At 31.3% G+C, this 17,268-nt stretch overlaps 1 protein-coding gene across 1 annotated transcript; it reads right to left on the bottom strand.

Annotated features, from left to right (window-relative positions):
- Positions 1-1,516: 1,516 nt before the first annotated feature.
- On the bottom strand, positions 1,517-5,451 carry LOC123903746 (probable beta-D-xylosidase 6). The gene is made up of 6 exons (XM_045953343.1): positions 4,583-5,451; positions 3,610-3,776; positions 3,401-3,498; positions 2,936-3,283; positions 2,334-2,750; positions 1,517-2,244 (listed from the first exon to the last, which is right to left on the bottom strand). Exons 1-6 carry the CDS (start codon positions 5,300-5,302, stop codon positions 1,637-1,639), a joined length of 2,358 nt encoding a protein of 785 aa, XP_045809299.1. The 5' UTR covers positions 5,303-5,451; the 3' UTR covers positions 1,517-1,636.
- Between the last annotated feature and the right edge of the window lie 11,817 nt (positions 5,452-17,268).

Genomic DNA, 17,268 nt, shown 5'->3' with positions numbered 1-17,268 from the left:
TACTAAGTCTAACTTTCAATCCTAACGTTTGACCTGACTTCTTTTCAACTTTTTTCCCCACGAAAGTAGAAGTAGGGCCAAACACATTTTTATAAAAGTCCTTAATATGAAAAGTAGCTTAAATTTTGTTCACAAAAACTATAAATAAGTCACTTCTTTTTACTTTTATTTTTTCTTTGCTTGCCCATTTTTCTTTTTACTGGAAAAACTATCCCATTATTATATTATTTATTTATGCCGTAACAATGATCTACAAATTAATTTTTGTATACAAAGTACAAACTTCGTTTCTTACATTGAAATATTTTTCGAAAGATTTACTTCATATATTTTTTTTACTGTAATATTTTCTGATCAATTTATTTTATATGTAAATAATTTATCTATTTTATAAAAAAATCATATAATTTATTCTCATAAAAAGTAACAATATAATTTAATTTGAGCTCGCGACCTCAGAATACCATAATGTTTCTGCCAGTTAAGTTGAACTCATAGCAATGAACATGCATCAATTCTATTAAATACAAATTAATTTGATACTAATATTAATATTTTATAGATCAATTATTGATCTGACTTTACTGACATCCCAATAAAACTTCAAATTACCAACATTCCCTTCTCTAAGAACCGAGAATTAATACCAAAAAAATAATTTATTTTTCTTATCTACATTTCTTTTCACGTTTCTTAAATATTAAAAAAATAAATAACTTTATATCTCACTTATTGTGTGTATTGTATATATAAACACTTTAATAATTAATAATTTAGAAGAAACTTTAAATAAAATAATAGTTTTTTAAAAATATTTTGTCAAAGTCAAACAATTGTTTTGAAAGTAACTTTTATGTTACAAATTTTTTTAGAAATCCAAACAACTTTAACTTTATCTTTAAAGTTTCATTTTGAAACTTTAAGTTGAAAGTAACTTATAAGTAGAAAAAAAATCCGGCGAAACGCAACCTACTTTTAGATTGGTTATAAGCTGGTAAAAACCACCATGCAACCATGACCACAACCTTCATTGTGTAGCAATGGTGCCGTAGCGAATCGAGTCGCTTTGAAAGCATGTGTACAAGCTCAGACTGCAAATAGAGCCATTGCAATCACCATCAAAGGGGTAGTTCCCACCCTGGAGCTACCTTTCCATATTCTGAATTCAATGACGATAGGGGTACTATAAATAATACTTATCTACCTACAGTTTAAAAAATATTCGTATCCAGACCCCGTACATGAATAGATAACATCTTTAATACCTGAATTTGTATTTTGTACCTTCTGGATATCTAAGTTCTCATACTCGTGTCCATTATCTGCACTTCATTGTGTGGTGTTTGATTCATATATTTGATCATAACCTTGAAATTGAACAACCTCCCTCCTTCCTTTTTTTTTTTTTTTAATACAAAAAATAACTGATATATAGACAAATTCATTTCTCTATATAGTTTTTTTTTTTTTTTTGTGACTGAATGTCTTTATAGAGTTGAGTTCACAATAAGCCAAATATGTGAAAACATATAAATTAATTTTAATTTTACAACATACATTTGATTATATTTTTAGTAAAATGTCAACTCATCAAGGAATCGAATTACACAGATGACATTTTACAAGCCATCAATAATCAAAAAATTTCAATAGAAACAGTGTGCTCTACATCCCCTACATTCAAAATGTGGTGTCCCAAGGGCAATATCCTTTTTCCTTGTTCATCTGCAAAGCTCAAATGTTCACAAGGATCAACCAAAATGCTTGTTTCAATAGATTTGTTTGAAATCGTATGCAGACGACTGAATCCAACAAGCTGAGTTTCTGGAGAACCTCTTATAACTTTAGGCCATTTAGAGAACAACATCACTACGTGATTTCCATCCAAATCACCATGGTTCATCACAGAAATATTCACTAAGAAGCTCAATGAGTTACAGTTTTGTAACTCATCGACACGAACATGATCTACTTCGTACACCTCTTTCTCTACATTATTTAATAAACGTTTTCTCAAACCACCTTCGGTGATTCTAGACAAACTAAGTTTACTCGGAGCTGACAATAACTTGTATGAGAAATCACTGTAACTTAAGCCATGCCCGAATCCATATATTCTACTTCCAGTATAAAATCGGTAAGTCCTTCCGGGATAACCACGTGAAGGATCAGCTCGCATTCCCATATCGTTCATGGGAACATTGGTAAATGACTCGGGGTACCAAGTCATCGGAAGCCTTCCAGCTGCATCAAAATCAACTTCAAATGTTTGCTATGTATAATAGCGACATCCTTTTCGAGTAGGGTATTTATATATTAACAAAAATGCATACCTGGATTGAACTCTCCAAAGATAATTTCAGCTAGTGCTTTTCCGCCAGCTTCACCAGGGTAACCCACCCAAAGAATACTTGCGATTAGTTGATTTGTTTCAGCGAAGGAGACATCAAGGGGTCCTCCACCAGTAAGAACTAGAATGACCGGTCTTTTACTAGCAGAAGCAACACGCGATACAAGGTCCATTTGTTTACCAGGTAAAAGAAGACTAACTCGATCAAGATCCTCTGTCTCTTGTATTGTACTAAGCCCGGCAACTATCACAACAAAGTCTGCTTCTTTTGCAATGTCAATAGCCAAAGCAAAACCGTCTTCAGAGTCACATTGTACATCATGGCAACCAAAAGCATAGGATATAGTCTTTGCATATTCTTTTAGTCCCTCGTATAAGCTTTTAGGGGAGCAAGGAATTCCTACATTATTAGGTAAAAAATATAAGGTTTGGGATCAAGAATTATGGAGTCTTCTAAAAGATAGAAAATAGTAAGTCTTAATGTCCAAAGAATATGGATAGTGCAAAAAAAATAAAAAAAATTGAACTAAACAATTAAATGAAAATGGACAAATTATAATGCTCCAATATGTAAACCAACCATACCTGAATAACCACCGCCTAATTTTGTTGTAGTTGCCATTGGGCCAATGATAGCTAGGGAGATACCACTATTCCTATCCAAGGGAAGGAACTTGTTGTCATTCTTGAGTAGTACCATTCCCTGCCTCGCAGCTTCAAGTGCTAGTTTTTTGTGCTCCGGTGTGCAAACATCCTTAGGTCCTAGTTTGCCAAATTTGCCCTTTTTTGGATCACCATTAAACAGTCCAAGGCGCATTTGAACAGAGAAAAGGTTGAAAAGAGCTCTATTTAAATTGTCCTCCTTCACCATTCCTTGTTTAACGGCAGATTCAGTGTGTCGAAGCATGTACGTTCCACAATTAATATCCACACCTAAATATCGAATGACAAATTAAAATAACTAGGAAACTATCTGATTCATATAAAACTCCGCAATTGAATTAATTCAACAAAAACATTCATTAATTTAAAAAAGACAAACAAAAATACCCGCTTTGAGAACATCAGCAACAGCCTCCTCCGGAGATTTTGCATAATGTTGATACTCATAAACAGTAGCCACAGCATCACAGTCTGAGGTAATGTACCTACACTCAAAAAGTCAAAACTAACAATCCTAATAATCAACAAAAAATCACTTTTGTGTGTGTTTTCTCAATAACATGAATTCAAATTTCAAAAGTTACTCAGATCCTTACCCTTCAAATCCCCACTTGTTTCTAACCAGTCCCAAAAGATCCTCACTAGCACAAGCAGGAACACCGTTAACTGCATTGTAAGAACACATCAAGCAGCTCGCTTTCCCTTGTTGAACACAACCACGAAATGGTGGCTGGTAAGTGTCTTCTAAATCTTGTTGTGATACCTACAACAACCAGTTTTACTCAACAACACATTCGAACACCGTAATTATGAATATGACTATTGAATCCAGTTACCTGAATCAAACACATCTCTAATATACATAGTATATAATAACGAAGGCAAGTAACTAGCAAAACTACAGCTAACAGCAATAACAAACTTAACTATCCCACCACACCAGCCAATCCCAAAAAAGAAAAAGACACCATACTTTTCAATCCATATTTTCTATGTCAGATTAGCATTTTTCAATTTACCAAAACCTATAAAGCATTTACACATGCACGGAAACTGGAGCGACAATGACACGTATACACAAATAATATTTATAGAAAATAGAAGTGATTAAGTCCTAGTTTCAATTGACTTATTTGAGTTTATCTACTTGCATAAATACTTGTGAGACCATTTGAGATAGCATAGCATATAAACACAACTTATAACATGTCACTAAGTTGCTTTCGGATTATTTCCATAAGCTAGGTTATACATGACCACTTACATAATAAGCGCTTATCCTACGAGCATTGCTTAATTAAGCTATTTATCCAAACAGAGCCTAATTTTTTTTTGAAATGGCCAATGTTAGTAATAGTAGTTGTTAGGTTACTATATATTTGAACCTAAAAAACCTCAAACTCCTTTAACCGTTAGCTCAAACCAATTGACCTACTCACCACACCGCAAACATAGCCTAAATGAATCCACATTTATCAATGTCTGACACTAGACACATCTTCAATCTAAAGCATCGGTACAACATAGACCAAAACAAAAGCAAAAATAAATAAGAAAACAAAACCTTACCACAGCATTGAAATTATACCTAGAGAACTCTCCCCATTTCTCCAAATCATAAGCAGTAAAATGTTTACAACAAGCAGAAACCATAAGACCATCATGATCATCATTGAACACATTTTTGATTCCATCACCACCTTGAATCCCTCTAACAAACTCAACAGCATAAGCAGAAACAACCATAGGATCTTCTCCAGGAGTTTCTTGTCCTCTCCCCCATCTAGGATCCCTAAAAACATTAACATTAGGAGCCCAAAAAGTCAACCCAGCTTGACCAACATTATACATAGCTCTACCCTCAACACCCAGAGCAGATCCAATAAGAAACCAAAGCGAACGGTTAAAACTCGAAGCGGAAACAATAACTTGAGGGAAATCAGTTGCGGATTTAACTGAACCGTTAAAGTTAACGCCAGGACCATTGGTTGCGATGCCGTGGAGAGACTCTGACCACCATTGGTATGATGGGATGCCGAGGTGGGGAATTGAGGAAGCGTTGTTGGAGAGTTGGTTGATTTTTTCGGAGAGAGTTAGGAGAGAGATGAGAGAGGTTGCTCTTGTTGAGATGGAGAGAGTTGGGTTGCAGAATGGGTGGTGAGAATGGTGTGGTGGTTTGCATGGGTAATCTGGTGGTGGTGGTGTGGTTGGTGTGGTGAATTGTAGTAATAACAGCGTGAAGAAGAAGAAGAAGATGAAGATGGTGATGAAGGTTTGTTGATGGAACATTTTTTATTTTTGGTAGTGAGTTGAAGTTCAGTTCAGTTCAGTTCAGATTTCAGAACACAGACAACACACACTACTGTACAGTACTGATGATGGATAACAGATTAATGAATGCTTACTTCATTAAAAGAAAGTTTCTTCTAGTGTGTCTAGGACTTTTTTGGGTAATTTGTTTTCTAATTATAGATGTTCTTTTAGCATTAAAAAAAAAACCATACTGCTAATATTGTTTTTGAATATGTTTTTATATATATATTTTTTTTAGTATTCTAATGACTATAAATTCCACCCTTAAGGTGGATAAGTGGGATGATCAAGTTTCGAATTTCGGCCCCTTGCATATATAATGCAAAGTCCCTATGGATACATGGGATGATCGGGGTTCGAATCCCGACTCCCGAAATATATAATGCAACGCCTCTGCCAACTGAGCTAAGCTTGAAAATTTTCGTAGTGGGGGCAATATCAATATTACCATTTGAACTATAATTGATAGATGTGTTCACTCTCATTAAAATAATAAAAACAAGGTTAAATTCATTCATGTATCCTTTAAATTTTTATGTAACAAATATATCCTTTACGTTTCTAATTTATTGCATTGTTACCCTTCTAGTTAACCTTTGTTACCTTGTTGTACTGTGGCCGTTAATATTGACTTCCACCACGGTGTGTATTTTGATGAAAAAAACACATATGTTGGAGGATATTAACTAGAAGGGTAACGATCAAACAAATTTTTGAAACGGAAGATAATTGGAAGAATAACAATGCAACAAATTAGAAACTTAAAAGACCTATTTTTTTTACCTAAAAAACTTAAAAACCCTTAAATGCATTTGTCCTAAAAACAAATAATAAAATTATACGAAGAAAAAATAATTACAATAAGAGAAAGGTAATTGTAGTGTGTGTAGTTGTTCTTTGAGTGGTCTGTATAACATTTGATCAAAGTACATGTATAGTAGTACTACGTATTTATCCAAAATTTAGTGAAGACACCGGCCCCACAAGCTACAAGGTAGCTCCGTCTAGAGCTGCGTATACGGGCTAGCCCGTCCCATTTAACCCGCCCCGCATAAACCCGCATATTAATCGGGGCGAACAAGTCCGTCGGCAAATATAAACGAGTTATAATATTAAGCCCGAGTCCGCATAAGCCCGCGGGTTAAACGGTTAACCCGCAAACTATTACAAAAAAAAAATAAAAAATCACTTTTCTCAAAAAATAAAGTAAATTAGTAAAGTATTGATATAATGAAAGCTTAAAAAAATATATTATCAATAATTTTATGTTATAACATATAAATTGTAACTAAAAAATAAAAATAAATAAAGTTTGTGATATCATTGAGTTTATTTATCTTCTCTTTGTAAGTAATGCAACCAAAATCAAATTCAACTGATTCTTATCGTCATTTTTGTACCGTCCATTTTAGTGAGAAAAATTTTCTACATGTACCCAGAAAAACATAAAAAGATTAACAGATTTAACTTAACTAAATCACATCAAAGTAACCAAATTATTCAAAACATAATAGCGGAAAATATCCCCAAGAAAAATAACTAGCCATTTGGACATCTATCTTTTAAATACTAGCAAATGTATATACAGCTAAGGCAAAATAAAAGATAGTGAAAAAGAATAAAAGATTATAAGTAGAAGAACATACATGAATCCTGATGTTTTGTGTTGTTGTCTAATTGATTAAAATTGGAGTGTGTTGTTGCTTTTTATAATTAGGGTTTAGACTAAGTTTTTTTTTTTTTTTTTTTTTGTGGTTAAAAAAGTTGAATTTGGACATGGACCAAGTTATTTATATTTGATAAATTTTGTAATTAATTATATAAAAAAGAAGGCGGGCCACGGGCTAACCCGCGAACCCGCGGTTTTAACTGTCCAACCCACACAGACAAAAATGTAAACGGGCCAAAAAAATTTGGTCTTAAGTCCGTGCGGAATGCGGGTTAAACGGGTCGGCCCACGGACCTTGGTCCGTATACCAGGCTCTAGCTCCGTCCCTGTTCAAAACTAATGCTAATATACAAACAAGGTCATCCACCAGGGCAATTTGGTCCACAGCTCTGCACCTTAAAACAACAGGGGACTCAAATTTTTTATTAATAGTGTTGTACAATAAGTTTAGTCGTTAATCAAGATACTAAGCTCGAGTAGTAAATAAGTTTTTTATATTATGAATCGTTCGAGAGATTTTGGGTATCGTTAGAATATGCGTGCACTCCAACTTTTCTCTGTCACAGCACTCAAATTTTTCCATTATCATTGATTGAGAAACTACGTTGCACATTATTATATCGTCGATAATTCCTCATTCACCTCATCCCAAAGTTTAAATTACGAATTTTTCCTATATTCTACATGGTTGAGCACCACAAGCTCCACTTTAGCTGAGATTTATTTTTTGCAACATTGAAAAATAGATCAACAATTTCACCGATCATAAGAACGTGGGACTCAATAAAATTTTGAGTTAAAAGAGTTGAAAGTTACTTCCTCCCTTTTAACCTAATTTTCTAAACATATGTATATTTTTTTTCCAAATATTTATTTTGAAAAATGTTTGAGCAAAATTGAAATTCATGAAAAATGTAGAAGTATAGGTAGGGGTGTGCAAAAAATTTGGTTATCCTTAACCAAATTACTAACCAATCCATATCCAATTTTAATTTGCAAAATCCATTTAAATAAAAACCACACCACTCCAATAAAAAAACACCAATTATAAACTATAACTACATTTTGTAATTTGGTTTGGAATTGGTTTGAAAATTTAGGCCCAATAGCTAATTCAGGCCCAATCTTCAATTTTTTAAAATTCTTTATTATATAATAAAATAATTAATTAAAAGAGGGGTGGACGATGGTGGTCAACCAGTGGTCAACGCCGGACCACCGGCGGCCGGCGCGGCGGCGGTTTCCGGCGGACCTCCGGCGACTTTCACGGCGGTCGGTGGTGGTGCTCCGGTGGCCGGCGGTGGTGCTCCGGCGGCCGGCACCCACCAACCACCCATACTATTTTAATATTATTTTATTTTTAAAATCAGATTTTTAATAATTATTTTAAAAATAATTAAAAAAATCAGTTTTTAATGTTTTTAATTTTTAAAAATAATTAAAAAATTCAGTTTTTTTTTAAAATAATTAAAAATTCAGTTTTTAATGTTTTTAGTTTTTCAAAAATTTATTATTTTAATTTTTTTCCTATTTATTAGTTTTTTTTTGTATTTAAAAATCAGATTTTTTAATTTTAAAAATTACTCTTTTTTTAAATAATAAAAAATATTTTTAAAACAATATAAAAAATAAGTTTTCGGCTAAGTAAAAAATAATTTGGGTTTAAAAAAAATATTTTGTGGGTTGATTATAAATCAATTCAATCATAAAATTAATGAAAATTTATGTTTTTAAAATAATTAATAAATTTATTTTTTTTAATCAACTAATAAAAAAAATTAGTTGAAGTAAAAAACCTATTTAAAATTGGATCATGTGAATAACTTAAATTTTATTACAAACCGGTTATAAATTGGTTCGATCTGGTTAATAACCAAATCCAAATTAGTTTTAAAAAATAACCGGTTTGTTATTGAAATGATTTTGGTTTAGAACCAAAACCATCAATTAGGTGTGGTGTGGTTTCCAAACCATGCACACCCCTAAGTATAGGTAATAGGTGGGGGGTAGGGTACCAAGTAAAAATTCAAATTTTATATGTAACGAAACACGGGCTTAAAGACCTAGCAACTAAAGTAAGTTGGCAGCCCAATTACAAGACTGGACAGTATAACTCAGAATTCCTTTTAATTTTCACACCCCACCATATGCTCCAAGTGCAACCTTCTTTCTTTTTCTTTTAATGAAACCATATCCACCAATACTTTTTTTAGCACGGTATAAGTACAATACTTTCACCATCGTTTAACAATGAATAATAGTATCAGCTGGAAAACCTGTAAGATATACAAGGTGGATTCTCCTTTTCAACCAAATTTTCTTCATCGAACTTATAATCACTAGCTTAAGACACTCAAATTTGTTATCCCTTAAAAACAACTTATTGTTTGTCTATATGCACCAATCTTACTATATACTAGTGCGCTTATCCATGTCCAAATGTTTATTTATTTTGTTAGAAAAAATATAACAACATGGTACATAGTATATGAATAATGTATTCTCATAAACTAGCTAGGGAATATATTCTATTCACATTATTCAAAAAGAACAAATAAACCCCCTCCCTGTCTTGGACAAGAATGAGTTAGATTCCCTGATCTCAACCGACGAAAATCATAATCTCCATTAATTTATAGTCCTCACTTCTCAATATCTTAATTCATTCTTGTAAAATTATGAATAAAGTTTGGTTAATTTGGTTGTTTAGGTGGACCCTGTCTCTTTTGGGTTCTTCCAGCAATGCTCTATTTGGTATTTTTGTCTTGGAATATTTCATAGTATGTCGTTTCATTGATGCTATAATAAGGAGAATCTTGACCCAATCTGACCAATAGTTCGAAGAAACAAATTATACGTACGTCTTTTTTTAATTATTTGATGGATAATCTCGTAATATATTCGTCAAGAAACCAATAATAAACAAATTACTGAAATTAGGATTGAGTCACACACACTATGCACTAATCAATTAAAAGTTTGTTTGGATAAACCTTTCATTAATCATTCATAAAAACTCAAAAGAAAAGATATTATGTAAACAAAAAGATTTGAAGTTCATTGGAATCTTCACCTTTCGTTGAAAATGAGATAGAAATCGAATTTACAATGAAATAATTATGGAGGTTCAGTTCGGAGATGTGCATAATTCAAATGATAGAATTTTTTTACCACATACAAAGTGCGAGTAGCTTAAAAGATAACCGTACGTAAGATAAGGTAAAAAGAGATTTCGACTGCTTGTTTTCGAAGAAGGTAATAGCATATATATATATCGACGAGTATATGTACCCATTAAATTTAGTAGGTTTGAGTACGGCGTATTAAACCCAACATCTAAGTCGCAAAAGAAATAAGATTTCAATTCATTTGGCTCTCACACTCAATTCCCGATGTCAATGCCCTTTCTGTTCTCGAGTCGCTAAGATCCCAAATCGAGTTTGGCTAGATGGGAGTAGGAGTTGTGTTGTGCAACAATGTCGGATATAAGTGTGAGTGACGGTGAGTCAATGACAACCAAAATAGTTAAGCTAATTTTGACCATGCTATCTTTTGAAATTTTTATTGCTGTTTTGTGGTGACTAATCTTTGTCAGAATCTCAACTGAATTTTTCCATACGAAAAAGCTAGAGATCGAATTCCTAATCCACCTGCTTAAAAAGTCTAAGACACTTACCTTTTGGATCATTCCTTAGTATTCTTAAGTTGATCATGTTGGAAATGAGTGATTACTTTTAGGTCCCATTTTTTCTGGACACCAAATATTTATGGTCTTATAAAAAATATTGAAATATACATCTTTATATTTTGGGGACCCAATTCATTGATGAACAACTTGAGTCCACTACATTATACAATATTGTGTTCCCAAAACATGAAATAAACTTGGAATAACTTGCAAGATAGAATAGATTATGGAAAAGTGCCCTTAAAATAGATATATTTATTGTGAGTGGTCCTAATGATATTCTTATAAATTAGCCACTTCACATCAATACATTCATTATTGAAGATAGATATACATTTGCTTGTTTATTTAGAAGGATTGAATAGAGTTTGTGTTCACATCACACATTTGCTTAGATTAATTGAAACTATGGCCCATTAAGGTTGAAATTATGTTAAACCAGTGCCTTAATCCAGCTCATGCCTAAATTCACGACTGTAAAACAGAACTTACAGCTGCAAATATATAGTATTATATTATTGGCTGTAAATACAATAATATTCATGATCTCATTTTTGGAATTTAGTTTATGGAGCATTCTATTTTCCACATATTCTGTTGAAACTAGCATGTGATTTTGACAAAAGTTAATAATACCTATGATTTGATTTGGTAACTTAGTGAAATTTAAATCAAACAAGTAAAAAAAGTCATCACTAGAAGTTTCAATTTAAGTACCCAAAAAGAAGCTTCAATTGAAAACATGAAGCTATATACATATATGTTTCAACATGGAGCTACATATGTTTTAAATTAATAGCTAGAAGGCTATAAAGCTTAAATTCGTGGGTTTTATTCGATAATGACAATGATAGTAGATATATAGTACCAAATTGTGATATGAAAATGGCATAGAAAGCAAGGGAAATGATAGCTAAATACAAAATCTATGTTGGGATTTTTATAAGTAAAGTTATGTTTCAAATTGGTTTATCATTGAGATTTGAGAAGCCATTTTCAATTAAGTATTTTAAAGTCCTAACTAAATCCAAGCAAAGATGGGGGGTTCTATGATTAGCTAGCTAGATATTGATCATTGAGATTTGAGGAGCATTTTAATGAGGTTCTATTAGTTAGTTATAAAGATATTTGGCTCATTAGCACTTAAAATGGAATTACACCAAGTGCAAAAAAATTTAAAAGAATCATGAGGTCATAGTACTCTAGAGTCATCTAGAGTTTATAGTAAGTGCATATTGGTATGTTTATATTTTATAGCCTTAACTTCAATTGAATTGTGGGTTTCACAACTCTATAATCACCACAAAATCATGTTGTTATACACTTATATGGAGAAATTTTGATCATATATATCCCTTCTAATTAATCATTAGCTAGCAAGATATGACTTTTCATAATATTCTATGAGATAGCCTCGCTAGCATTTTATTATAATCTTCTATCTTTAATGTAGCTAGCTTTCCTACCATTGCTTTTTTGGCGTTGGCCATACTATAGGGTGCACACCATGCACAACTTCGTTTAAGAGATCACAATTCAATGATTCATAAGGAGGATGAAGTATACGGTGTATAAGTGAAACAAACTTTTTAACATGCACAATTTTTTTTTATCGGTGGATCAATAAACTTAACCATCGAATTAAATGCGATGTGATATGACATTTTGATCAATGGGAAACAAATTAATCTAATGTTGAAAACAAACCTATACATGATGAATGTACCATTTATGCATATTTTCAGAGATAACAATGTTGCTGTTGTGGGTTGTTTTGCTCAAAACTTGCACATATCTACTGCTTTTCATGCTGAACACATTGGGGCTATGCTAATAATTGAGTTAACTTCTAAAAAGGGTTAGATATCTCTTTGGCTCAAAACTGATTCTCAATTGGTTACTATGACTTTTAGGAATCATGGTCTTGTTTCTTGGAGGTTAAGAAACAGGTGGCTGAATTGCGTTGAGTTAATCAGGAACATACAATTTATTATTTCTCATATATATCTTCAGAGAAGACAATTGTTGTGCAGACAAAATCGATTCGATTGGCCTCGAGAGTAATAGTTTTATTTGGTGGGATATTCCTTTTAGTATTTGATATTTATTGGTTAGATCTTCCTGGTTATCATTTTTGTTGATGTTTTCTCAATCTTTTGTTTGCTCTGCACTCTTTTTTTCTTTCACTAAGATTTTATCATCCCATTGAATTTTCCTTGTAAAGTTTTTAATGAGGCGGATGTTGTTTAAGCCCTTGATTGTCTATCATAGGTTTTGGTCTAATCTCCATATTTTATAATTTCTCTTTAGTTTAATTATATTTAAAAAAGCACCTTTCCCTTTTGTTTTTTTTTAAATAAAAAAAAAACAGCAGAATAGAATAGAGAAATGATGAATGGTGTGATTAATTTGGAAATGGAAAGGGAAATTTCCCAAACCAAAAATGTTGAATGTGAGACCCTGGAAGGAATAGGTGTGTCCCCAGGCCCCTACTGGTTACTGCAATGTTAGTTAAAAAGTAATTGATCTTTTTGTGAAACTTTTTGGCCTCATAATTTGGAGAGGTCTCAATGCTCTTTTAAGTCTTTTGTGGTGATCTATAGAAAGAAAGATAGATAGGACCCCATGAGATTTCTGCATGGTACCATTACAACGGTCCACTATTGTCTATTACATTTTACTCAGCTCCATTGTTAAGATGTACATGTACGGTGTGTTCTTATGTTTATGTCAGGCTTCAAACTAAAAACCATGCCACACTGCAAACACTTCTCGTCACCATCCAGTAATATTATTATCTCTAGTTAAAGTTTTGAATCATACAATGTGATTTTTGGACACAACAATTTCCCACGTTAATTCTAACTCGAGACTATATAGTATTATCTTATAAAAATGATCGGAGAAAATATATATCATTGAGTAAAGTCATTGGTCCCAAGAAAAGAGAGGAAACGCTAGAAGAAAAAAGAAAAATATTTTTTATAAAATTTAATTTGAAAATCGTATAAATATATGGTGTTTATGTACAAATCTATATATATATATATATATATATATATATATATATAGAGTCAGGATCCGTTGACACCAACTAGTTTGACACCAAATGTTACACCTCTCAATAACGTTTTAACCGATATAAATTTTATAAAATCCACCGTTGGATTGAAAGTTTACATCATATAGATCATTTGTGTAAAATTTCAGACAAATCCAAAATCATTTGATATGCTATTGAGACACATAAAGATTAACGGCATTTAAAAAAATACAAAAACCGTTAATTTTGATGTATCTCAATAACATATCAAATGATTTTGGATTTATTTGAAATTTTACACAAATGATCTATATGATGTAAACTTTCAATCCAACGGTGGATTTTATAAAATTTATATCGGTTAAAACGTTATTGAGAGGTGTAACATTTGGTGTCAAACTAGTTGGTGTCAACGGATCCTGACTCATATATATATATATATATATATATATATATATATATATATATATATATAAACATTTATCTTTAATTTGTATGATACAGTCCAGTTTATTATTATTTATATTATGGGCTCGTTTTGAGATTAAAAAAAAAATGATTTTTTTTGAAAAAAACCATTTTCAAGAAAATAATTTTTAGTAGAGATTTTGAAAAAAATCTAAAGCTATTTGCTGTTTGTTTACAATCATTAAAATCTTTTTTTTTTTTAAGATGGTGAGGGATGATGAATGATAAAAAAATGAATTTTGATAAAAACTATTGAAAATAGATTCTCATTTTGATAAAAAATAATAATTCTTTTACTAAAATGATTTTTGAAAAAATCTGCAAACACAAATAAGATAAAAAAATAGATTTTTTTTGAAAAAAATAATTTTCTTTAATGAAAAATCTGAAACAAACATGCCCTTTATTAGATTGGGTTAATCATTTTCTTTTTGGAAAGAAAGAGGGCTTAAAGCCCAAGATTGGGTTAATCTTTGTTCCTCTAAAGTTGATATCTCATTGGTATTTTTGCGTATAAAAAAGTTGAATCATTGGAAATTTTTTAAACGATTCAACAAGTTTCATGAAGGTGGTTGATGTCCCGAAAAAAGGCTAGTTTAACATGCTTATTTTATGAATGGTGTGTTAACCCAATTAACTGTATAGTTCGATAGTTGATTGTTGCCTTGATACCGGGGGTTTTGGTTAGGGAAAATATTTCATGGGTTTATTTTACAAGTGTGGGTAGAGTACATCTATTATTGTTTAAATCATGTTGGATGACTAAAAGGATTCATTGGTATTGTAAAATCTACATTCAATATTAAAGTATTAAACTTATAGCTTATATATAAGCGATTATTTTCCCCCCTATATTTTTACCCAATTATCTTAAGAGTTTAATTGTTGTGCACCGTCGGTGTAATTTTTTTTTACACATACATCCAATGACGCGTTGCCACATAATTTAATGAATGTGACACATCATGTGTTTTTAATGACCATACATGATGTGTCTGTATATTATTGGACGCATGTGCAAAATATGTTTAGACCGACGGTGCATATAAATTAAATTCTTATCTTAAATGACCGGCTAATTATACCAAAGCAACTTAAATTTAATCTACTAGTTTATGCCCCTTCTACAAACGACAGCCTAATGACCTGCATAATTAAACATCTCTAATTCAATTATTAACTTAAAATAATGATCAAATAGCTTAATGCCATACGTGTGGCTATTGAAATATATGGTGTTTATGTACAAATCTATATCACAAAAAAAAAACATTTATCTTTAATTTGTATGATACAGTCCACTTTATTATTATTTATATTATGGGCTCGTTTGTTTGAGATTTTAAAAAAATGATTTCTTTTGAAAAAAATCATTTTCAAGAAAATTATTTTTTGTAGAGATTTTGAAAAAAATCTAAAACTATTTGCCGTTTGTTTATAATCATCAAAATCTATTTTTTTTTAAGATGGTGAGGGATGATGAATGATAAAAAAATGAATTTTGATAAAAACTATTGAAAATAGATTCTCATTTTGATAAAACAAAATGATTTTTAAAAAAATCTGCAAACACAAATAAGATAAAAAAATAGATTTTTTTTTAAAAAAATAATTTTTTTTAGTGAAAAATCTGAAACAAACATGCTCTTTATTAGATTGGGTTAATCATTTTTTTTTTTGGAAAGAAAGAGGGCTTAAAGCCCAAGATTGGGTTAATCTTTGTTCCTCTAAAGTTGATATCTCATTGGTATTTTTGCGTATAAAAAAGTTGAATCATTGGAAATTTTTTAAACGATTCAACAAGTTTCATGAAAGTGGTTGATGTCCCGAAAAAAGGCTAGTTTAACATGCTTATTTTATGAATGGTGTGTTAACCCAATTAACTGTATAGTTCGATAGTTGATTGTTGCCTTGATACCGGGGGTTTTGGTTAGGGAAAATATTTCATGGGTTTATTTTACAAGTGTGGGTAGAGTACATCTATTATTGTTTAAATCATGTTGGATGACTAAAAGGATTCATTGGTATTGTAAAATCTACATTCAATATTAAAGTATTAAACTTATAGCTTATATATAAGCGATTATTTTCCCCCCTATATTTTTACCCAATTATCTTAAATGACCGGCTAATTATACCAAAGCACCTTAAATTTAATCTACTAGTTTATGCCCCTTCTACAAACGACAGCCTAATGACCTGCATAATTAAACATCTCTAATTCAATTATTAACTTAAAATAATGATCAAATAGCTTAATGCCATACGTGTGGCTATTGAAAGATATTTTAACAGAGTTATATTTGAAAGTGACTCTTCATATTAAACCCCCTTGATAAAAATTGTCCATATATTATTTTCTTAAAAAAAAAATAAAAAAATAACCATATATTATTCCCCAAAATATTATTGGGAACATATGTTGCTAAAGCTAGAGGACGTGTCTAAAAACTAATGCACATTGATCTAAAAATAAACGAAAGTGGGACCATAAATCATACAAAATGGACAAAAACATAGCGGTTTCGATGAGATATACAAATGCAATATTGTGGGCGCTGCCTGCTGATTTGGGTCCTTATTACGTGACTTTTGTGTATACTACTATATACACCCCCTCCCCCATCCATTCTATCACCATCATCTTCTTTTAGCTATAGCCATATCCTCCTCTCCATCTTCAATCAATTTCATTTGTCTAACTTTATCAATGAGATCAAGTAAGAATATAATTATAAGCTATGTTTATCAGACATAAAAATATCCATAATTGATGTATCACACGCTTTACAAATCCTTAAACCAATCGTACCATTGCAATTATTAGTATTTTTCTCTTATTTTTCTTCCTTTTTGCGTGATTCAATATACTTCCTATTTTTATTCAATCATTTGTTGAAAAACATGTTTTGTAATCATTGTTGGAAAAACTTAAAAGAATATGTTAAAAATTAAAAATGATCACATCAAATTGTAGATTGAGCTATGATCAATTGCCTTTATTACTTAATAGTGTCGTGAAACTTATAAATTGTTATCCATTTAAATTTAAAGGTTTATAAGTTTTTATCAAA

This window comes from Trifolium pratense, linkage group LG2 (assembly GCF_020283565.1).
Source record: "Trifolium pratense cultivar HEN17-A07 linkage group LG2, ARS_RC_1.1, whole genome shotgun sequence".
NCBI classification, from domain to species: Eukaryota; Viridiplantae; Streptophyta; class Magnoliopsida; order Fabales; family Fabaceae; genus Trifolium; species Trifolium pratense.
The sequence above is the reverse complement of the archived record's forward strand: the minus strand, read 5'-3'. Positions and strand labels throughout refer to the sequence as shown.